This window comes from Lepidochelys olivacea (genome assembly GCF_965140295.1).
Source record: "Lepidochelys olivacea isolate rLepOli2 genome assembly, chromosome: 3".
In the NCBI taxonomy this organism is placed as follows: Eukaryota; Metazoa; Chordata; order Testudines; family Cheloniidae; genus Lepidochelys; species Lepidochelys olivacea.
In genome coordinates, this window is record NC_140413.1 from 5,918,281 (window position 1) to 5,943,290 (window position 25,010).

Consider the following 25,010-nt stretch of genomic DNA (forward strand, 5'->3'; position numbering starts at 1 on the left):
CAGTTTAACATCTCATCTGATGGACAGAGCGTAACTACTGGTACACGCTATACCATCAGTGGGGCATATGGCCAAGAGCAGATGTCTCATCAGAAGGAGAGAGATTACCAATGGAACCATCTCTCTCAGGCCAACTTTCCCCGCTACAGCTGTTTTATTACCTTGCGAGTTCTCCTTTTCCGCTCAACTCCATTTATGGCACTACGGGGCTAAATCTTTGACAGGCAGAAACGATCAGAGCTAGACTGAAGACAATCCAGTTATATGGATTTACAGCAGCTCCAAATCTGGCCATCTAGCCAGAGCCATCGTTTACATTTCCTCAGGTAGAGTTCCCTATTGATGCACTAACATCACGGGACTGGCAGGAAGGCAGAACAGAACCGGTGGACCACAGGTATCCAGCGCACTGGAAATAGAATGTCTTTGGCTCGTACTCACCGGCTCCTGGAAATAAAGCTGATAGTCAAACACAGGATGGGCTTTGATCATGTCCATGACATTCACTTTGGGGTTCGCGGGTTTGTATGGCGTGTTCAGCCCAGCCACCGCCCTAAGACACCAGCAGCAGGAATCAGAGAGGGAGAAACCAAAAGATCCAGTTTACAAGCAAGAGCGATATGCTCTGATTCAAAGGGCAGACTCCGAATCTGCACACTGGCATTGGGCTGCGCACACACACAGGGGCGTTTACATAGGTCAGGAAGTCGCCCATGAGCAGGCTTCTGAGAGAAGTGTGATATGGACCTTTTCAGGGGCTCCCTCTGAGCTTCAAGCGCGTGGAGCTCCTTAACTAGGACTCCACCGCAAAGGAGTCTGGGGGAAGCAGAGCCATTGTTTCTGTGATGGGAGGGCAGCAAGAGCAGCAATTGGTGAACTGGGGTGGGGGAGATGGATAGCAGAGACTGTCACTCCTATTACACCCCAGGCGTAACAACAACATGTTAAGGACCAGATCCGCAATGGGCACAATTCACCATAATCATATTGGCCTACACAGAACATCAATTTACACCATCTAAGAATCTGGCCCCGAGTGCCCAGAGCCGTACCCTGTGGTGAAGCATCACTTGTCAGTGGGGAAGGGCCCAACGAAAGAGGTCACTGAATCCCAGATCTACTCAGTCCACAAACTAAGGCTCTAGCCACCATCACACCAGTCCTGCAGGCTGGTTTCAGATCCAGCTTCAACAACTGGCTGAATAATTCACCAGGAATTGGCTTAGGCTCTAGGACCCTTACCGTGGCAACATGCATTACATCCACATCGAGAGATCAGAGTTTAAGACCAGAGAGGTTGGGGCAGACCAGCAGGAGGATGTGCAGAGAAAACTCACTGGATTGGGCTGCTCCTCAGGCTGCACTTGTTCAGTGGCTAAACAGAGAAACTGTCTCCTGGGCTGGCATCCCGGCTACTTTTCCCATCACTAGCTTCACCTAGTGAGGCTCTACTCTGAAAAGGGTCCCTACAAATGGTTTTGTGAGAGGTCACGTTTGTTATGCCTCAGTGACTCCATCAAGCATGCTCAGTTGGAACACAGATGTTTTCCTCCACTAGCCAGCACTGGGAACTCAAGCTGGGCTCAGAGTCATGCTGGCATCTTTCCTTCTCACATGGGACCACCACTTCTAAAGGTCCTGTGAGGAAAATTGGGTGCTTGGTGACACCTGTGCAACCCCAGTGCTTTCCGGTTAGGACTTCAGTAGCACCTGAGCAATGCCACTGATTTACACAGGTGTAACTGATCAGAATCTTGTTAATGGTGCAATTGATGATGCCCCCAGAGGAAGAGAATCCAGCTCACTTGCTCTCAGCTGTGTTGGCTCTCGAGGGCTAACGAGAGTAAAGAGCAGTAAAAAATAACCTTTCGCCCCTAAAACGAACAGTTCTGCCTCAGACACTCACAACAGGGAGTAGAACTGGTGAGTCAGCAGAGGCCTCTTTGTACACAGTCACTTTTCAGAGTAGAACCTCGCTTCTAACCAAGTTTTGAGCAAATAAATATTTTCAAGAGTCAAGTTGGTGACTGTGGTGATAATTTATATGGTGGAAAAAAAAACACCTTCTGGTCACATTAGTGGGAATCAGGAGCATTTTCTCAGCATTCTCTTCCAAAAATAATCTAATTTCAGGACAGATTAAAAACAACAACCCATGACTAAGTCAGAAAGCTCATTCCATGATACCCCCCCCCTCTTTGGAGATTAAATTATAGGGGAGACATCCGATGGTGACTTACCTCACTCGCTCTGGGTAAAAGAGGGCCATGTTCCACACCACAGCTCCGCCCCAGTCATGGCCGATGAACACTGCCTGGGAAATGCCCTAGAGGAGTACAGGAAACAAGGAAGGCGTCATTGTGAGCATGTCAATGGGTCAGTGATTTTGGGGAGCAAATGTGGTTTTCAGGGCAGAAGGAACTCCAGATACTCTGGCTAGGAACACAGGAGAGTGATTCAGCACTTACCAGTGGGCACGAAGGGTCTTTGGGACAAGGAGACATTTGGAAGCTCTCCACCAGCCAGAGTGAGAGAGGAGTGCGGCTCAGCTTGCCAATGTGGCAACGTCTTTCTTCCCTACACATTCAGAGCACTCTGCGCCAAACCAGGGGTCTGTCCATCGGGGAGGGGTCGGCCAGGGACTACAGAACAGGCCAATGCTCATTGTTCCCCAGCCCTGGGAGGATGGGGAAAGGGACAGCCAGAGGAGGTGCATTTCCACAGTCCAGCTGCAGAAGCTCTGAGAGCATGGGTCCAATGCAGCCGCAAAGCTAGGGAGTTCTGCTTCATCCTGTCCCCGTGGCAATCACTGCTAGCAAAGCCAGGGAGCAGAGTTCTTTGCTGGCACTTAGCTCCTAATCCAGCAGGCTGGGTAGCCCACCCAGCGTGAAAACCAGCCTACTAGTGACCTTGCAAACCCTCAATCCAGCGTACCAGTCTGTTATCACCAAGGACAAACTTCCATTCACAATGCCCCGGACTCCACCCAGAGCCTGGGGCCGAGCACAGGAACCAAAGCTAGCCTCCCGCCAACCTACAAGCCGGCTGTCAAGTGCAATTCATTTAGCTGCTGGCTGGAGTTTTGCTGGGTCTTTTACAGATGAATCAATTGCTCTCCTGACTCCTGCTGGCTGGGAAGTTTAAGGCCAAAGGCTGGATTCAAAGGGCACCTGGGACGTGGTGTCAGCTGGAGTCTGTGATGGTCTCACTCCCGTAGCCCTCCTGACAGTGCTGTGCTAATGTGTAAAAGAGCCTCTATTGATGTAACTTACAAAGGAGCTGGGAGGAGGGGTTTCTTCCCCATAGCGCCTTACGTCTCCTGCTAGTTGCATTCCTTGTGTCTCTCGGCATGTGGCTTACAGGAATTTAGCCTCCCTTCCATTTACATCAGGTGGCCAAGTTTGAAGCGGATACGTAAGCAGCAGGGTCAGTTACGTGTAGGCAAGTGGGTACAAATCAAAGGCAGGGCAAGAAAATTTGCAGTAGCATAAATCATCAATTTAAGCAGGACAAACCCTTCGCGTAAACACACAAACTACTTTAAACTGCTCTTAAGCTTAGTTCAGTAAGGCCTGGTCCATACACAGAGTTTCACAATCCAACTAGAGGTGCGACTTTAAACCAGTTTAGTTAAAGCAGTTCAAAAGGGTACAGGGGCACTCTTACTGGGGTCTGAGAGGGGCTTATTATAGGTTAGCCTGAACAGATCTCTAACAGATTTAGGACAAGGCACTGGAATAAGTCAGGATATTATGGGTTCTAGTCCCAGCTCTGCTACTGTCTGGGCAACTCGCTTCCCTGCCCTGTGTCTCAGTTTCCCCCTCTGTAGAATGGGGATAGCGATATTTGCCTTTCTTTGAAGAGCTGCAGGTGGACAGTGCTACGTGAGAGCTAAGCCTTGCTGTTAGCCACCACCTCTTAAAACACCGGCTTCGCAATGAGGGCTCAGCAGCTGTCTCTTATTGTAGGAGGCCTGGCCTTGCCACAGAAGGTCAGAGGGAAAGGGGACCCGGCTCTCACGAGAGGCCACTAAACCAACTGCAAAACAGCAGCAAGACGAGGAAAGCAATTTGTTCCAGTTTCGATTGGCCAGGCCCGGCCCGGCCTTACCTTGAAAGACCATGGTCGCATCAGTTTCAACAAGATACAGCTCAAACCACAGCGCTCCCTGTTTAGATGTTATTTGTGTGTCCTGATAGAGGCTGGGCCTGGCCAGACTCTCTCTCCTCCTCTGCACGTCCAGCCTTGCTACAGTACCGAGCTTCTTCAGAGGGCACAGAACCCCCCTGGGGAGCTGAGCCCCCTTGCGGGGACCAGGTGTCACGTCTGGATTTCACAACTACTACTACTTTGTGTTTCACTGAAGCGCTCACAGCACTTACAAATGGAGGCACCATTATCCCCAGATGGGAAACTGAGGCAGAGAGAGGGGGAAGTGACTCACCCAAGGTCACACAACTCATCAGTGGCACAGGTGGGAAGAGAACCCTGTGCATTAGCCATTGGACAACACTGCCTCCTAGTTAAAAGGGGACTGGATACCGAAATGAACCCAAGCCACTGTCCTGCCTGCCTCCTCTCTGCTAGTCTAAGCTACTTGCATGGCCCCTACTTCCATCATACCCGAGCGCCTCACGATCTTCTATGCGTTTATCCTCACAACCCCCCTGCGAGGCAGGGCAGAGCCATTAGTCCCATAGTACAGAGGGGAAACTGAGGCACAGAGGGACTAAGGCCCAGTGGTATTTAGGTGCTTCACTATTGAAATCAATGGGAGTTGAGCCCAGATCCTCGAAGTGACTTGCCCAAGGTCACATGGAGAGCCAGGACTTGAACCCAGGTCTCCCAAATCCATGCCTTAACCATCCGTCTTCATGTCCGCTGGGGTCCAGGGGCTGATGTGAAATGAACTGGTGGGTCTCAGTTGAGTTCCCTGTGGAACAGGCACACCAAAAATGACCCGCAGAAGTGGCACGTTGCTAGCAGTCTCAGCTGACAGGTTACAAACTCAGCGTGTCACGGCCGATGAACAGACTTCCCTCCCACCTCTAAGTGGGGGACACTCGCAGGGGTGCAGGGAAGCTGCTGTTCTGTGTCTACTCAAGACCCTCAGTGTGGTCCCCTTCCGGCTACGGCTGGCCACTGCCAGAGCCTCATCGGCACCGTGCGTTCCAGCAGGGGCGCACGGAGCAGATTTTGATTTAAAACCAGGCTCCTTTGTGAAGCATTTTTCCCCCAAGCTGTGCAACTGCTCAGACGCCAGCTGCTGCAGCAGCAAGAAAGAAAGATCAAGGGCTTGTCAAAAGGTTTTACAATCCGCAGCGGTCACCGGGCCGGGAGGGTTTAATGACAATGTATCGGGTTGGGGCTGCAGAAAGAAAAAAAGCAATCGATCAGGAAACTGCAGGCCCTTCCAGGCAAATGATCCTTAACCGTCCCTAACCAGAGGGGAGCAGCTACCCAGAGCTATTGAGCAGAGCTGCTCCATATGGAACCGCTGGCTCACAGCAACGGCCCGTGCGCCGAAATGGAGATTGAACAGTGCTTAAACAGAGCAGCCATTTCAGACCCAGAAGTTACACTGCAGATTAACGCCCAGTCCCCATCTCCCAGCGCAGGAGACAGAGGGAAGGGCAAGGGGAGCAGATTTCCAGTCCCTTCTGCAGATTCTAGTTCCTCCCAGGCATGCTAGCTGCATCGTTGTGGGTTAGGGTGACCAGATGTCCCAATTTTATAGGGACAGTTATTTGGGGCTTTTTCTTATATAGGCTCCTATTACCCCCCACTCCGTCCCGATGTTTCACACTTGCTATCTGGTCACCCTATGTTAGGTACATACCATAGAGACACAGCCCCGCCGGCAGGGCCACTCTGGAGGCAGGCAGGCAGGGAAGGGAAGGCGGCTCGGGGAAACCCCTGTGTGCACGGCACGGGCAGCGAGGATTGGAATAGAAGGGACTATGCCTAGTGCTGTGTCGTCACCCCTCCTGGCACAGCACCGGATCCACCTCTGCCGCAGAAATAGTACGTCCCGTTAGCCAGCACATCGCCCCAGTGCCACAAGAGGCACTTGACGGAGGCATTACGCTGGCCAGCCACTGCTGTGGACGTGCTGCACCTCCGCCCCCACCCAGGGGCCTAGCTGAGCATGCCGTCAGCGATGCCGATGTACGAGGTGGCCATGGGTGGCGCATCAGCTGCCCGTTCGGGGAGGCCTGCCCCCAGCCCTTCTTCCCCACCCATCCCCCACTGGAGCCCCCGAACCCACACATGGCCACCAGCCCTGGGCCACTCAACCAGCCCCAGCATCCCCAGCCTCAGATTGCCGGGCACCAGTCTCAGCCACCCTGAGTCCTGGGCCACAGGCCGGCCCACCCAAGCCCAGACCACAGGGGAAGAGCGAGAAGCAGGAGGGGTCTCTGGGTGAAGCGTGAGTGGAGCCATGCCTGGCTGTTTGGGGAGGCTCAGTCTCCCCTGGCCTGTGATACCCACTGCCCATGGGGGTGGCCCAAGACTGGACCCAATAGGGGTATGTGGATGAAGGGCCAGAGCTAGGATGGGGTAGAGTTGGGGCTGGGGATATTAGCAGAGCTGGGGACGGGGAGCCTGGACCTGGAAATGGCACAGATCAGGATTGATCGTTGCCCTTCTTTGCTCCTTTTCCAATTTTAATAGCTATTTTTAGAGTCACATTTACCTAAAGCGTAAGGGTCCTTCTTGATTAATTCAGCAAACTCCACCACCACCCCCAGCACACCTGACAGGTGTGTAAAACATGGGTTAGAACGGCAGAATCTGTCCACATATGTGTATGCATTCATGAATGGGATATTAAACAATCTGGTAGAGTACTTTGCCCAAGGGCAACATAACCCAACCGCCAGCCTCACTCCTAGGACCAGCCACATTTACTGGCAAATCTTTCCACAGCTCTGCCCCATGTGACATTTGCACGTGAACAATGGTGTGAACGCTGGGTTAATCAATATCGGACTTAAATCCAGCCAGCCTACAATGCACAGACTGCAGAGAGATTTATTCCACCTCTTCACAACAATCTGATCGTTCTCCATACAGTCAAATGGATTGGCCAGCTCTGAAGTCTAGGTAGCAGTCACTGAGGAACAGCCCAATAAACTGGCACCTCCTCGCCGGGAGTCCTGGAAATCAGGAGCAGATATTGATGCGCCAGGACTTGCACTTTGAAAAGCTTACGAATATTGGTTCTGCTCTCGCTGCATCTTCGTGAGCAGATGACTAAGAGCAAGTCTGTGGCTTACTTTTGCTGCCTGTTTTCGCCAAAGCAGATTCGCGACTGAAATATGGTTGGATCTGAGGGAAGATGGGGGCGGGAGGAGAAGAGGATGGTCAAGAGCATCCTCTCTTCCTCTCCTCTAATGGAGGAGAAGAGGATGGTCACACTTGACTGGAACTCAGGAGATGTAGAGTCGCTTCCTGGCTTTAGCCAGAGCTCTCCCCATTCCCATGCTACCTCCCAACACTGCTGTGAGGCAGGGGGGAAGTGCTCCTAACCCCATTCTACCGAGACTAAATGACTGGCCTAAGGTTCCTTGGCAAAGGAAGGAACTGTAAGCAGACCTCCTGAGTCCCAGGCCAGCACCCTGACCTCTGGGCCATATTTCGTCCCCTATCAACCCATCACTTTCGTGAGCAGTCAATTCCATCCGTAGACTGAAGGGGCCCTGTCCCAGGTAGGTGCCCAAAGTGAAACCTAGCATTTGCAAAAAATGCATCCACAGAGCTGTAAGATGCCAAGTTAGCATATCGGCTAAGACTCAGCTCAAGAAAGGGCTCCATTTGCGACTCACCTGGAGGAGCCTGCAAGAATCACAGCTTGAATCTTGGCTGGAGTAGCACGGAACAGACCCACACACACAGTCACAGCCTATCTGGCCACCAGGTTACTCCTGGGGGAATTCTACGCCACTGGGCACATGCAGAATTCATCTGCCCACCCACAGATATTTTTTCCCACTGCAGAAAATACATTCTGGGGGAGAGGCGCCACAGTTATGCCTTTCGCCCACCAGTGGCTGCTGTGGCACCAGAACAGAGGGCAGTTGGCTCACTGGCCATAGCAGCCCAGCAGCCAATACGGGGGAGGAGAGGCTGCATTCCCCACAGCACCCTGACCACGGGGCCAGGTGAGGAGGCACAGGATGGGTGGGGGGGAACAGACAGAGCAGGGCACATGGGGCTACTGGGGGATTACATGGACTGGGCTTCAGAATGGCGAGTGAGGGGACAGACTGGGGCAGGGGCTGCATGGGAGAGGAGGGTGCAGGGACACAGGGACGGGAGAAGAGAGGTGGCTGAGTGGGGTGCAGGGACACCTGGGGACAGGGGCAGATGTGCCTGACTGAATGGGAGAGGCTAGGGGTCAGCTGGGGTCTGCCTGGGAGAAGCTCCCCAACTCTGTAACAATCCCACCCCCCAAAAGGTTCCATACTTCTCCCACCCACACCCAGCAACCCCCAGGTTCACTCCCAGGCCCTCTTCCCGGCAATTACGTTCCTCTCCCTCAGCTCCTCCGTTATCCCTGACTGCCCCAAGCCTTTGCGCTGCTGCTGAGGGGTGCGGGAAATACTTTTCTGCATTGCAGTTTAAATGAATTATTACTCAAAGCTCTCTCTTAATATGCCGAGTAAGGAATCTATTTGTCAAAAAACAGTTCCTGAATCATTTTTGTCGTCTGTATTGTTACACACATATGTGCCCACAGGTGTTTTGAAATAAATTACCAAAATAATTGAAGCTGGCATGATTATAATATGTTATTTTGACAAATAAAATATGAAGAATTCTGCAAAATTTTTAATTTTTGGCACAGAATTCTTCCAGGAGTAACCAGGTGCACTGGGGAGATTGCAGATTACTGGTGAACTGCAACCGTAATCCTGACATACTAAGCCACCAGCACGCATCACCTAGCTCCCACACGCAACCCTTCCATAAACAAACCAACAGCATGTGCAGCCCAGTGCTACATATAACCCTACCACAAACTGCAAGCGAGCCCAATAACCCATCTGGGTACACACAGCAAAGAGAAACATCCCAGTTACAGCACCCTCTCTCTATGGGGCTAGAAAAGAGTACAGTAAGATACGCTTTTAACAATTACCAATACCTCTCTCAAGTCAAATGAGTTGCATTAGGGAGCATTCTAGTCTGTAACGAACCTTGGATTCTAGCCAGCATTTGAATAATGAAGTGGACATGAACACTGGTCTTGGACTGAAATCAGCTTGGCAGTGGATGGGGTTGTGAAATTAACAGCTGAACAGTTATAACAAGAGACACATGGACCGTGGTGTGAAAAGGCCATCCGAAGAACCCACTAAGCATTCCCAGCCTTTGAACGGAAAAGGGCCCAATGGAAGAGGCTCGGGCATCTCTTGCTGCAGTCCCCTGGAGTAGGATTTAGAAATGCATTCATGGGAACACTCTATAGAACAGCCTTCTAAGAGATTCTGAATTGAACTGGACAGGCTTGATTCTCCACGGCCCTGCTCCATGCACAGACTCGTACACTCCCGGACAAAGCAGGAGTAGAACTATGTACAGGTGCTAATGACAACGCAACCTGCAACACGGTGATGGTTCATGGCTCAGCAATCCTAGCTCAGGGGCACTCAACAGCACATGGGTACACAATCAGCAGCTGGAAATATCTGCCACTCCAAGTATGGCGAGTGTTCCATCATTAGGTGACTTGTCCCTCTCTTCCTGGAGTCAGCTTGTCATGGGGAACTAGCTGTCCCCGAACTCCATACCATACTTAATACAATCCCTTTTGTAAAGCGCCAGATGGAAAGATGTTGATCTATCCCAGCCCTGGGCACCCACCCACCAAGAAAAGACCGCCCCACGCTGAGAACCTAATCAACCCCGATGAAAGCAGCAGGGCCTGCCACAATGGGCTTATCAAGGCTAGGAAGGAGAGGTTGGCTCCTTGTGACATTTCACTTTTAAAAGCCTTTCATGATGCTTTCTACACAGCCGCTGCTGAAAGGAAATGTTAATTGGGTTTCTGGAAGACTGCGGTGGTGTCAGAGAAGGGCTGACATGTAAGATCTGACTTATCAGCCCGGGAACCCTTGTGCTGCAGTTGAGTCTGCACATCAATTATATGACAAACTCAATTCCTCCATCTTATCTTCCTAATTATTTTTCTTTCACCCTGTCCATATTCACCGCCCTGGAAAAATGCATTAAATGGATCATCACAGATCCTAACAAAGCTAGGAACAGCAGGAGCCGAATTTCCAGGCTTATAGAAACTGAAGGTCATACTAGATGAAAAAGTTTACCCTGAGGTCACAGATTTGACCTACTACCTTGAAGTTGAGAGAGTATTCATGGTCTTGGGCTTAGCTAGGTCCCAAATTTTCTCCTACAAGCACTGAGGTAGCTCCAATGTCTTAGAGGTAAGAAGTCCCTTAGAGCAGCGGGCCAGCCGCCAGGCAAGCTTTGCTCCCAGATCTCACGCGCGGTAGGGTCCCTCTAGCAGTCCTGGAAGGTGCTACGGCTACAGAAGGTCATACCCATAGAGAGAGGTGGTTGCTTGGGGAGACCGTATGGAACCCTGAGAGCTGTAAAGCTCAGACCGTGATACCCTGAGCTTTCCTGGGGGAAAGCCAACAGCGTGACTGGAGCACAGGGGAGACGAAGACCCATTCTATTCACCAGGCAGGCTGCCACACCCTGAACCAGCGGAAGCTTTCCTTGAAGGGCTTGCCTTCCCAGGCATGGCACATTGCAGCCAGCCAACCTGCAGGTCACAAGAGCAAATATTAACCCTCCTAACATCCTTGGGAGGCATCCCCAGTCTGGGGAAACTGAGGCAGTGTGGGTGAGTGACTTGCCGGGAGTGAGTCACTCTTGAGCTGGAAGTTGAGCAACCATCCGGGGGCCACGGCAATTAGAACCCTGCATTCAGTCCAGGAAAGCCAGAACTCAGAAAGGAGCTGGACAAAGAGCCTCTGAAGCTAACAGCAGGCCGGAGGGGTTGAGTTACGAAGGAAGACTGAGAGGTAGGTAGGTTGATATCACTTGGTCAGGGGGGCACTCATGGGAGGGGCAGGGCAACTCAAACATTCGGGGGGTAAATAGCAAGAGCGGGAAGCAATAATCGGTAGGTGGGTGACACACGCCCCTCCATTGTACCACCTGTACAGAGACCCCAGCAATGAGGGTGGCATAAATGATTGTACGTGGCAGATTCATGCAATACCATTGACGTTTTAGGTCAGTTCCCTGCCCTCCTCCGAAGATGGACCAGGGAAGAGTCTTCAAAGGAAAGTCAGGGGCTTCTGTCATTTAGGACATTTAAAGAGAGGCAGCATGGTCTAGTGGACAGGATACTGGTGACCTGGTTTTATTCCTGGCTCTCTGTCGCTGAGCAGCTGTGAAATCTTGGGCAAGTCTTATTTAGACTGTAAGCTCTTTGAGACGGGGCTATCTATGGATATGTACAGCACCTAACACAATAGGCCCCAAATGAGATCTAAGTGCTCTCTATATCAGTGCTTCTCAAGCTATCTGATGTGGGGGACCGGCAATTTTTTTCCCCCCAATATGCACACAGACCAGCAGCCGATGGCTTGTGGACCAGCACCGGTCGGCGGACCACCACTTTGAGTAGCACTGCTCAAAATAGATAACAGGCTGGCAAAAACCCTAGATATTATACTATAGGGAACAATCTTGCATTGGCTGGGGGAGATGGACACAATCAGTCTCCTCCATTTCTTGAATCATGCCGTTGTTATAGGGTTCCTGTTCTGTTTACACACACACACACACACACACACACACCCCCACCCACCCGGCTCAAAGCTGTGCTTTCACAAGCAATCACAAAAACAACAAGGAGTCTGGTGGCACCTTAAATACTAACAGATTTATTTGGACATAAGCCTTTGTGGGTAAAAAACCCCATCTCTTCAGACCCAGAAGTGGGTTTTTTACCCACAAAGGCTTATGTCCAAATAAATCTGTTAGTCTTTAAGGTGCCACCGGACTCCTTGTCGTTGTTGTGGATACAGACTAACACAGCTACCCCCTGATACTAAGCAATCACGGTCACTCAAAACATAGTTTAATAAAAACACCAGCATTGCACTGAAGAGATCCTCAGACACACAATGCACAATTAAACCAACCTGCTAAACACGTTTCCAGCCACCGCAAACGTTGCAGAGAATTTCCAGGCTAGGCTGCTGGGATTTGGGCAGCTGACGGTAGGAGCTAAGCACACAAACAGCATTCCCATCAATCAGACTGCTTAGGAGACAGGATAGATTTTCCTTTTCGGGAAGGATCAAACAAACAAGTGAATAAATACCTGATTTTTCAAAAAGCGAGTGTTATCTGATGAGCAAGCAAAGTTTGTTTTGTCCCAATTGCTTTAAGTACCTAGGGCCTCCCAAGAAACATAGATTGATACGATCTCCTGCAAAACATTTTTTAGATTACTTACCTCCTGGGATCAGTAGCACGGCTCTTAAACTCCATCCCCATACAGTTATAGCTGGGCAGCAGATGGTGCAAAGAGCATTTCATCTGCAAGCGAATTAAGTGAAACATGGAACACACCCCTCCACAAATGGGTTAGCCACACAGATTTAACAGTTAGCACTTATATGGCGCGTCCACGTTTAATTAAATTTCAGATGCTTGCCACTGCCATCTGGATCGTGACAAGAGGGCGGCTGAGAAAGGGCCTTTAGAGTGGGGAACGGGCAAGAAAAATAATGGAAGAACCATTCAAGTAAGCAACCATTCAAGTAAGGAGAAAGGAAAGGATGCTTTGAACAGTTCATCAAGTGCTGCCAGGCACTACAGAGCATTTGATATAATGTCTGCAGGAGGAAGGACTCCTGAGGGATTCAAGATGAGATATGGAGCCTTTCATCTCTAGTTTGCCATTTCAAAATCTGACCTGGGTTGGTAGTTAACTCAAGGGATCTCCCTTGACATTAAAGCGGCAAAGAGATGAAAGTACCTCTGGCTCTCAGCGTCTGTAAACTGAATGGAGTGAGGCTGGGAAGAGATTGTCTCATGGCCTGGGGACAGCCGTAGCAGCTGGGAATATTCATCCAGAAGGACCCCAAGGAACATTATAAGCCACACAAGGGACCACATTGCCCCTCACCTAAATGCAGCAACGTATGGGGTAAAACACGGCAGCCACTTAACATCACACATCAATGCTACACAATTATAGAACAAAGTGATAAACAGCCTTGTTCACTCTACAAGGGGGACATTTTAGGGTTGGCAAAATGCAGCTGTATGCCCAAAACAATGGCTTTTTAGCCAAAGCCCGGCTCTTGGATAGGCTGCCCTGGGACCCTGAATAACCACCAGTAGCCAGGACGACAAATACTTTTCTGTCTCATCCAACAGATAGCACCTCCAACAGTGCCCCCTAGCACCAAGCCGGGGCACTGCTTCCCTACCAATTAAAGGAAAGAGAGTGCTCAATGTGAACGACACTTCCTGCTGCACATGGGGGTTCCTTAAAAACTGCCCATCCACACACTGACCCAGCCTAGCTACAGAGTTCTCGGTAGGCAAAGAGTTAACAACATAACCTTTCTGCCACTGGGAAGTCTGCTTACTCAGAAGCGTCCAGAACACACAGAGGAGGGGGAAGCTGTAGCGGGGTTGATTCTTTATCAAGTGATTCAGGCATTGTTTAAAAATTATGTAGCAGAAGGTTCCCAATTAGCCAGTGGGTATTTAAGATGCAATTAAACTTCTCCTTCAAGCAGCAAAGCAAAAAAAGTTGTCACGTTCCTTGGAAGAACCTGCAGATGGCAAAGAGGTTTTAATCCTGTCCCTGTTGCTTTACACTGGATTCTCTTTCAGCAGCACATGTGTCCTTGGAGGGAAAGCTGGCAACCTACATAGCAGGATGATGGGACTCACAAGGAATGCATTAGAGAAAGGAGCTAGCAGAGAGTTGGCCAACTGTTTGTGAAATTTCCTTTGTGAAATCCCAGACAGCTAATTCCTTCAGTAGTAAAGACCACAGAGGGGCATAGCAATTAGAAATGATGAGCATCTGTCAGGTTGTCTACACATGGAATACAGAACAGTACATACGTTCAGCCAGATATGGAGAGAGGCAGGGGCCAAGAGTGGAATCTCAACCAAGCAGAGCCGATTGGGCTTGTTCCCACCAGGTCTACAGGGGTCCATCTACACGACCTATGGGCTTTTGAGTGTAGGGAAGAGCACCACATGATGCAGGATACTTCAAAACATGGCTGTATAGCAATGTATGAGAAAATGCTACTTCCCTCCCAGGCCTTCTCCAGACTGCTTGCACTGGGCAGGATACAATTCAAGCCAAACTCTACCTGTAATTGAGATGCAAAATGCCCAAATTATTGATACCAGGTTTGATCTCTTAGGTGGCTTGTGAGGCTGGGCCAAAAAGGGTTAAGCAACTTGCAGGCTAATTGATCCAGATTCAACCTTTAGAGACACAGTAGTAAACAGTTGTGCTTTTTGTGTGTTTACATATATCTTGTTAGAGGTTGACAATGTAACCAAATAGTTCCTGTCTATGGCTGTATTCTGTTAATTCAGAGATCAAAAGAAGATCTTAACATTTAAATGTACTGATATCACTGTCTTAATTTCTCTTTGAAGTCGGTGGTCAATCTTCTGTAAAATGACGAAGATAAGCAACTGCCTTATGTTAATCCATGTAGCTAATTACCAGGGATGTTTGGGAAATGGGTCTACTTCCAAGCCAAAACGATTGCCTATTCTTCACCAAGGACTGCATGCTGCACCAGAATCATAGAATCGTAGAATATCAGGGTTGGAAGGGACCCCAGAAGGTCATCTAGTCCAACCCCCTGCTCAAAGCAGGACCAATTCCCAGTTAAATCATCCCAGCCAGGGCTTTGTCAAGCCTGACCTTAAAAACCTCTAAGGAAGGAGATTCTACCACCTCCCTAGGTAACGCATTCCAGTGCTTCACCACCCTCTTAGTGAAAAAGTTTTTCCTAATATCCAATCTAAACCTTCCCCACTGCAACTTGAGACCATTACTTCTCGTTCTGTCATCTGCTACCACTGAGAACAGTCTAGAGCCATCCTCCTTGGAACCCCCTTTCAGGTAGTTGACAAATCCCCCCTCATTCTTCTCTTCTGCAGGCTAAACAATCCCAGCTCCCTCAGCCTCTCCTCATAACTCATGTGTTCCAGTCCCCTAATCATTTTTGTTGCCCTTCGCTGGACTCTCTCCAATTTATCCACATCCTTCTTGAAGTGTGGGGCCCAAAACTGGACACAGTACTCCAGATGAGACCTCACCAATGTCGAATAGAGGGGAACGATCACGTCCCTTGATCTGCTCGCTATGCCCCTACTTATACATCCCAAAATGCCATTGGCCTTCTTGGCAACAAGGGCACACTGCTGACTCATATCCAGCTTCTCGTCCACTGTCACCCCTAGGTCCTTTTCCACAGAACTGCTGCCTAGCCATTCGGTCCCTAGTCTGTAGCTGTGCATTGGGTTCTTCCGTCCTAAGTGCAGGACCCTGCACTTATCCTTATTGAACCTCATCAGATTTCTTTTGGCCCAATCCTCCAATTTGTCTAGGACCTTCTGTATCCTATCCCTCCCCTCCAACGTATCTACCACTCCTCCCAGTTTAGTATCATCCGCAAATTTGCTGAGAATGCAATCCACACCATCCTCCAGATCATTTATGAAGATATTGAACAAAACCGGCCCCAGGACCGACCCTTGGGGTACTCCACTTGATACCGGCTGCCAACTAGATATGGAGCCATTGATCACTACCCGTTGAGCCCGACAATCTAGCCAGCTTTCTACCCACCTTGTAGTGCATTCATCCAGCCCATACTTCCTTAACTTGCTGACAAGAATACTGTGGGAGACCGTGTCAAAAGCTTTGCTAAAGTCAAGAAACAATACATCCACTGCTTTCCCTTCATCCACAGAACCAGTAATCTCATCATAAAAGGCAATTAGATTAGTCAGGCATGACCTTCCCTTGGTGAATCCATGCTGGCTGTTCCTGATCACTTTCCTCTCATGCAAGTGCTTCAGGATTGATTCTTTGAGGACCTGCTCCATGATTTTTCCAGGGACTGAAGTGAGGCTGACTGGCCTGTAGTTCCCAGGATCCTCCTTCTTCCCTTTTTTAAAGATTGGCACTACATTAGCCTTTTTCCAGTCATCCGGAACTTCCCCGGTTCGCCACGAGTTTTCAAAGATAATGGCCAATGGCTCTGCAATCACAGCCGCCAATTCCTTCAGCACTCTCGGATGCAACTCGTCCGGCCCCATGGACTTGTGCACGTCCAGCTTTTCTAAATAGTCCCTAACCACCTCTATCTCCACAGGGGGCTGGCCATCTCTTCCCCATTTTGTGATGCCCAGCGCAGCAGTCTGGGAGCTGACCTTGTTAGTGAAAACAGAGGCAAAAAAAGCATTGAGTACATTAGCTTTTTCCACATCCTCTGTCACTAGGTTGCCTCCCTCATTCAGGAAGGGGCCCACACATTCCTTGGCTTTCTTCTTGTTGCCAACATACCTGAAGAAACCCTTCTGGTTACTCTTGACATCTCTGGCTAGCTGCAGCTCCAGGTGCGATTTGGCCCTCCTGATAACATTCCTACATGCCTGAGCAATATTTTTATACTCTTCCCTGGTCATATGTCCAACCTTCCACTTCTTGTAAGCTTCTTTTTTATGTTTAAGATCCGCTAGGATTTCACCATTAAGCCAAGCTGGTCGCCTGCCATATTTACTATTCTTTCGACTCATCGGGATGGTTTGTCCCTGTAACCTCAACAGGGATTCCTTGAAATACAGCCAGCTCTCCTGGACTCCTTTCCCCTTCAAGTTAGTCCCCCAGGGGATCCTGGCCATCCGTTCCCTGAGGGAGTCGAAGTCTGCTTTCCTGAAGTCCAGGGTCCGTATCCTGCTGCTTAACTTTCTTCCCTGTGTCAGGATCCTGAACTCAACCAACTCATGGTCACTGCCTCCCATAAACTATAAAGGGGACTCTTGGGTCCTGATCCTTTCTATCTCAAATCTGCTAAAGCTTTATCAGAGGAAGCACTGAGCCACAAGACTGAGGTCTCCAATTTCACTTTGGGTCACCCTGATATGGAACATTGGACTATATCCATGGACTAATTCTGAAAGAACTCTTTGCAACACTCAAGTTCACTGTCTCTACTATGAAACTGGTCGACAAACTCGATTCATATCTGTATGTATAATGATCTTTTAACCAATACTCTCTCTCTCTGCTTTTTGAATAAATTTTAATTTTGTTAATAAGAATTGGCTATAAGCATATCTTTGGGTAAGATCTGAAATATTCATTGACCTGTGGAGTAACGTGTACTATCCTTTGGGACTGGCAGAACTTTTTATATGACGAACAAGATTTTCAATAATCTTCATCGTATTTGACGTGGCTGTCGGGATGGAAGCCCAAGGCTGGATTGCTTTAACGAAACTGTGTTTTGGCTTCTGTGTAACCAGTATGGTATTGTAGAAGCTGTTTTGTTGCTAGCTGGGTGAATCTAAGTATTGGAATAACCACCAGGTTTGGCGATTATCTGTCCCATTCTTTGCAGTTTGCCCTAATCGAGCAGCTTCAGCGTGCTCCCCACCCAAGACTCTGGTCACGGTGGCGTAGTCTGACTGGGATACAAATTACCACAGGTTAATTGGGTTTTTTGGATCAGAACCACATGTGTGTCAAAAATTAATTTTGATACTGGAGAGTTTTTAAAGGTTAAAAATCAGCTACAGATCATATGAAGATCTTGACAGAAATTAACAGAAATTGAAGAATTATGCTCACAGAGGGGGTTGTCTTTTAAGAAAAAGGCCCCAGAGGAAGAACTGAAAAAATCTGTTAACGGTCAGCAATCAGGAAGCAGGAGCAGTAAGAAACAAGCAGCAACTTGAACATGAACAAAAACTGGCAGATCTTTGATTGCAGAAAAAGTAAAAGATAGCGGATATGGACTTAAAGAATAGCCTCAGAGATTTGAGATTGGTGAGGCATATGCAGAGAAATCAAGATTTGTATTAAAGCCCAGATCAGAATAAGTATAATCACAACACGAACGCATGAACAGTATAACAGAACAACCCATGTTACACAGACTGACGCATCTTACGGGGAACACACAATGAAGATGGAAGAGGGAACCCTTCTTCCTCGAGTTTGGTGTTAAGGTTCCCATGGTCCGACCATCCCAACTAGGGGCCGGGTGTACTCCTCTTTTCTGTCCCTTTCCCTTTCCTCCACATGTCTGGGACCATATCTGCTTAAGTTTCAGCCCCCTGCCCATGTCTGGTATTCTGTGGGGACCAATTTTAGCTGCTTGTATGGCCATGCCAGGCCAATGCATTTCACAGTGGCTTTGACCTGTCAATGCAGTCTCAAACCTGCTCAGAAAGGTTCAAATAAACTCTTAAAACCAGACTATTATTGTGGTTACTATGTTTATATTGCTCAATCTTATGACCCTTGGGTCAATCAGTCATGCTAACTCGAGGCCTTATGCTAACTGCTAACTTATGGCCCAGCCTGTTTAAGACATTCATTTTACATACTCTTACTTACATTACAGCTTTAAGTGTTGATTTCTTAAACATCTTAACATGTCTTGAAGGTACACAGGCCTGAACCCAGATTATGAATTACCCAAGCTTAGGTCAGCTCATACTTGGAAGACCAGGTCAACATACCCACCTTCCAAAACTCACATGACTCCTTGTTTCATGATGGCCATAAATAAGGCCCCAATCCTAAGAGGTGCGGCCAACCCCTCACTCACAATGAGCACAAACAGGAGTAGCAGGTGTTCAGCACCTCACAGGATCAAACCCACTGCGGACAGGAAGAGCGGACTCTTCCAGCTCCTTGAAATGAAAAAGAACAGAGTTGTTCCCAAAAGGCACAAGGTGTTTTCAAATATACACATGGCCAGCAAGCCTCCGGACACTATGAAGTTTTAAAACGGGCGTAGCCTGATCAAATAACCCTAGCCTCAGCAAGAACCCTAGCCGCGGCATTCCTTAGCGTGCACTTGCTCACAATAGGCCCGAAGTCCGGAGAAGAGAAAATTACGATGAGCAGTTGAAGAGAGAAGTGGGGTTTTTATCCACGAAAGCTTATACCCAAATAAATCAGTTAGTCTTTAAGGTGCCACCAGACTCCCTGTTGTTTTTGCAGATACAGACTAACATGGCTACCCCCTGATACTTTGTTTCCTCTGAACCTTTTCTCAATAGAGGGGAGCCTTACTCCAGCAAAATTACAGACACAATTAAGAGACGTTTTGGGGCAGGGCCACGGCCACGTTCAGATCTGTGGCAACGGCTGCCTTCTGCTCAGAAACGTACAGAGGATGGCAAACATTTTATCTATTGGGAGCGAGTGGCTGTAGCTGCTGGAGGGTGAGTGGCATTTCCTTGGAGTCTTTGCTGTTGAGGGCACAAACATGCCCTGCAGTCACATTTCCCTATGCACTGCAGGATGGGGATTGCCATCTGGGGGACATGTTTACAATATATGGGGACACTGTTCTTATAGTCTTATCAATAACATAACATAGGAATGGCCACATTGGGTCAGACCAATGGTCCATCTAGCCCAGTATCCAGTCTTCTGACAGTGGCCAGTGCCAGGTGCTTCATAAGGAATGAACAGAACAGGGCAATTATTGAGTGATCCATCCCCTGTCGTCCAGTCCCAGCTTCTGGCAAACAGAGACTAGGGACACTCAGAGCATGGGGTTGCATACCTGACCATCTTGGCTAACTGATGGACCTATCCTTCATGAACTTATCTAATTGTTTTTTGAACCCAGTTATAGTTTGGCCTTCACAACACCCTCTGGCAAGGAGTTCCATAGGTTGACTGTGCGTTGTGTGAAGAAATACTTCGTTTTGTTTTAAACCTGCTGCATATTAATTTCATTGGGTGATCCCTGGCTCTTGTGTTGTTTGAAGAAGTAAACAACACTTCCTTATTCATTTTCTCCACACCAATCATGATTTTATAGACCTCTATCCATATCCCCTCTTAGATGTCTCTTTTCCAAGCTGAGAAGTCTGTCTTTTTAATCTCTCCTCATAAGGAAGCTGTTCCATGCCCCTAATCATTTTTGTTGCCTTTCTCTGTATCTTTTCCAATTCTAATATATCTTTTTAGAGATGGGGCAACCAAAACTGTTCAAGGTACCATGAATTTGTATAGTCGCATTATGACATTTTCTGTCTCGTTGTCTCTCTCTTTCTAATGGTTCCTAACATTGTTCGCTTTTTTGACGGCCGCTGCACTGAGCCGATGTTTTCAGAGAACTATCCACAGTGACTCCAAGATCTCTTTCTTAAGTGGTAAGAGTTAATTTAGACCCCATCAGCTTGTATGTATAGTTGGAATTATGTTTTCCAATGTGCATTACTTTGCATTTATCAACATCAAGTTTCATCCACTATTTTGTTGCCCAGTCACCCAGTTTTGTGAGATCCCTTTCTAAAACTTCACAGTCTGCTTTGGACTTAATTGTCTTGAGTAATTTTGTATGATCTGCAAATTTTGCCACCTCACTGCTCACCCTTTTCCAGATCATATATGAATATGCTGAAGAGCATTGGTCCCAGTAAAATATTTTGGGTATACAGTACCCTGCAGTACTGCTTAGGGGCCCCAAGGCATGGTTCAGGACCCCACTGTGCCAGGTGCTGTACAAACAAAAAGATAGATTGTAAAATCTTTGGGGGCAGGGGCTAAGTAAACGGGTGTCCCTTGCAGGTACCACTGCGCTGTTAGCACAGAGGAATAATGGTGTAGTGCACGCCTGTGTGAAATGAGTTTGGCAGATCTCAGCCCAGACCCACCAAGCAGGCAGGTGTCTGCATCACAAAAACTATCACTGCTGTTGGTCCCTTTTGTTGGCAGCCTCAGAGAGGTGGTCAGGGATTGAATAGGCCAGGGGGAGTATGTTCACCTCTTGGCCAGAGAAGTGGTCTCTCCAGGTGAGGGCTGAGGCTCACTGGTGTGCTGTGTTTATGAAGATTAAGCATAGCCCCACTGTGCAGAGGGCTGTTCCTATCTAGTTAGAGTCCCTTCAAACTATGGCTCCCGGGCCAGATCCGGCCCCTTGGGGCTTTGGATCCAGCCCATGGGATTGCCACCCCCATGAGCCCCGCGCCGCTCTCGGAAGCACACCCCACACGCCTCCTGCAGACCAACTCCCTGCCCTGAGCTCCCTGTCTGCACCTCAGCCCCCTGCAGCACTCTGCACCCCAACCTTCTGCCCTGAGCCCCCTCCCACACTCCGCAGCCCTCCCTGCCCCACTGCCCTGAGTCCTCACCCACACTGTGCACCCCCTCCTGCACCCCAACCCCCTTCCCTGAGCCCCCTTGTACACACCGCACCCCTCCTCTGCCCCACCCCCTTGCCCTGACTCCCTTCCTGCACACCGCACCCCCACCCACACCCCGCACTCCCTCCTGCACCAGCCCTACATTCATGGCCCTGCAAGCAATTTCCCCACTCAGATGTGGCCCTCGGGCCAAAAAGTTTGCCCACCCCTGGCATATACACATGTATTATCGAAATACATATCTCATGCAGCGTATTGTATTTTCCTAATAAAACCAAGTTATTTTTATCTATTTGAAGGATACAAAAGTAGGGTGAAAAAAATCAGAAAAAAATGAATAATACTTTTTGTAAAACCTGGGCATTTTTCAGTAAAAATCAGTTTAAACTGAAAACAAAGGGGATTAATTATAATGCTGTGACAGGACAAACCAACCATCGGAATGAGGGGCACAAAGGCCAGCCCAGAACTTATGTTCAGTGTAGGGAATTCTGATCAATTTGCCCCACAGAAGACATGACAGCTCAGCCCTATAAGCACGTATGCAGGGTCAATACACTCTCCAAGTTAAGGCTGCCAAGAAACAAAGTAATCAGACACCAAGTGTGTCAAATGTCAGCATTAAACAACAGATACGTGCAGTCAAGGTAATTTAGATAAATCCCCAGCAGTTAAGTCGTTAGTTTAAAAAGTCTAGACAGAAAAACCATTCACAGAGGAAAGTAGAGTCCAATGGTTAGGACACTAGCCTAGGAGTTAGGAGGACCAGGGTTCAATTCCTTGCTCTGCCACAGACTTCGTTTGTGACCCTGGTCAAGTCTCTCTGTGCCTTAGGGTACGTCAACACACCAACTAGAAACCCACAGCTGGCCCGTGCCAGCCAGCTGGAGCTCGCGGGGCTGTTTCATTGCTGTGTAGATTTCCGGGCTCCAGCTAGAGTCCGAGCTCTGGGACCCTCTCACCTTGCAGGGTCCTAGGGCCCAGGCGCCAACCCAGGTCCGGAAGTCTACGCAGCAGAAAAACAGCTCTGCAGTGTGAGCCCGAGCCAGCTGGCACCAGCCGGCCCTGGGTGTCAAGTTGCTGTGTAGATGTACCCTTAGTTTCCTACCTGTGCTATGGGGATAACAGCCTCCCCTACCTCCCAGGGGTGCTGGGAGGATGAATACGTTACAGATTGTGAAGCACTCGATACTATGGTAATGGGAAGGAACACAAGAAAGATAAATATTTTTTTAAAAACCTTAACTTAACTTAAAAACCCCCCGGCACAATTGTTATCCCAGCACTTTGCTTTTTGAACTATACCGAAGCTGCCTGAAAACTCCCACAAAACCTTAAGACTTTCACCTAGAGAAGCCCCAGGAAGAAGAATTTGAATCTAGATCGGCTCAAAGAGCTGGTGGAGCCAGCTCATTTCCAGCTATAAGTTCCGTAAGATTCATAGAGTTGATGGCCAAGAGGGACCATGTGCTCATCTAGTCTGTCTTGCTTTGCCACACAGGCCATTAAATTTCACCCAGTCACCCATGTACTGAGCCCAATAACCTGTCGCGGGCAGATAACGACACCTCTTTTGTAAAGCGCCTGGAGATCTGTTGATAAAAATAATGCTGTACAAGAATTAGGTTTTATATTGTTGTGTTTGGCTAAAGCAAATCTTCCAGAAAGGCAGCCAAGTCTTGATATGAAGAGCTAAAGAGATGAGGGGAATCCACCATGTCCCCTGGTAGTCTGTACCAATAATTAATCACCCACAGTGGTAAAAATCTGCCTTATTTCCAGTTGGAAATGGTCTGGTTTCAGCTTCCAGCCATTGGCTCTTGCTCTGCCTTTCTCCACTAGGTTAAAGAGCCTCAGTACCTGGTATTTACTTTACACTGTAATCAAGTCACACCTGAATTTCTTTCTCTCTCTCTTTTTTTTTTATTTATAAATTCAGCTCTTTGAGCCCCTCACAAGAAGGCACAGCCTCCAGCCATTCAGTTTCTGTGTTGCTCTTCTCTGCTCCACCACCAATATGTCAACATCCTTTTTAAAATGTGCTCACCAGAACTAGCTGCAGTATTCCAGTGCCAGTCTCACCCGTGCAGCAGACCGAGGTAGAATCATCTCTCTGCTCCTACTCACCACTCCCATTCACCGCCCCCAAGGATTGCATTAGCCCTTTTCTGTAACCACATCCCACTGGGGGATCCTGAAATTTTCCTCAGCATCTTTTCTTTCTAGGATACAGTCCTCCCCCCGTCCCCCTTCTTTACTCCTACATGTATAATATTGCATTTGGTTGAATTCAAGTCACATTTTGCTTGAATGGGCCCAGCTTCCCATGTGATTGAGATTGTGCTAACTTCCCTGCCCTGATCATTTACCCTTCCATCAATCTTCAGGTCAGCAGCAAATTTTACAAGTCATGATTTTGTATTTACTGCCAGATCGTTGATGAAAACATTCAGCAGCATGAGGCCTAGTCCCAATCCTTGCATAACCCCACTAGAAACACCCTCGTTGGTGTCATTAGAGATCCATCAAGTAGACAGCTCTTAACCACGCACACATTGAGTGGACTGAAATTGTATAGGGTTAATTTTTTACCCAGAATGTCATACGGTAAGAAATCAACCATGTTACAGAAATCTAAGTATATTACATCTATGCAATTACATTTATCAACCAAACTTATAACCAAAGAATGAAATCAGGTTTGACAAGCTGTATTTTCCATAAAGCCACACTGACTGGCATTAATTCTCTTCCTATGCTTAATCCTCTATCAGTTGAATCCCATATCAGCTTTTCCATTATTTGTCATGGAATTGATTTCAGGCTAACCAGCCTATAATTACCCATCCTGCTTGCCAGTGACGAATTCTGTATCCATCATAACGAGGTCCAAAACAGAGATTATCTCATGCTGGTTCAATACCTTGTGTTAGAAAATCACCATCTATAATTATTAGAAACTGTAAAGGGCATGTTAATTGTCCCATCACAGCGCTAATATCATCAAATTTCTTCTTAATGACATTTTCCCATTCTTCTTGCTTGTTATCCAGCCTCCTGCCACTGGTATAAAAGCAACTGAAAAAACATTCTCTTCACATCCTTTGCACACATTGGTGCAATCTGTTTTCGACACTGAGTTTGAGCGTGTACCTCATTTGCCTCCTTAGCATGCTCCCTGTTAGTTTAATACGTTCCTGGCTGCTCCAGCTAGTCTCCAACTGAGACTAGCATCCCCCCACCCATGAGATACAGGCCCTTCTTTCACTGGAATGTGGCCCCTCTCCACCAACCCTCTCACTTCATACCAGCCATGCAGACGATAGTTCATCTTCAGTATTTTCTGCCTTCTTCTCAGAGATCCTTCCAGTCCCACAAGCAAGAGATCACCTGGATTTTCCTCCTCTTCCGCTCCCCTCCAAGATCCTTGAAGTGTTCAATAATCTGTATAGTTACACACTGGAACCAATGATATGGCATCATGTGGATCACCATGACTGGATCACCAGATGACTTCGCAATCCCGTGTCTTCTCTCCAGGGAGACAGCACACAGTCCTGCTGTCCTTG

At 48.3% G+C, this 25,010-nt stretch overlaps 1 protein-coding gene across 1 annotated transcript in view; it reads right to left on the minus strand.

Annotated features, from left to right (window-relative positions):
- The window catches only part of EPHX2 (epoxide hydrolase 2), a 109,994-nt gene that overhangs the window by 40,941 nt on the left and 44,043 nt on the right, over positions 1–25,010 (minus strand). Inside the window, exons 11-12 of the mRNA XM_084624749.1 lie at positions 2,241–2,326; positions 442–553 (exon numbers count right to left, since the gene is read on the minus strand). Of these exons, the coding sequence (XP_084480875.1) occupies positions 442–553; positions 2,241–2,326 (198 nt within the window). The remainder of the gene's footprint in view (positions 1–441; positions 554–2,240; positions 2,327–25,010) is intronic.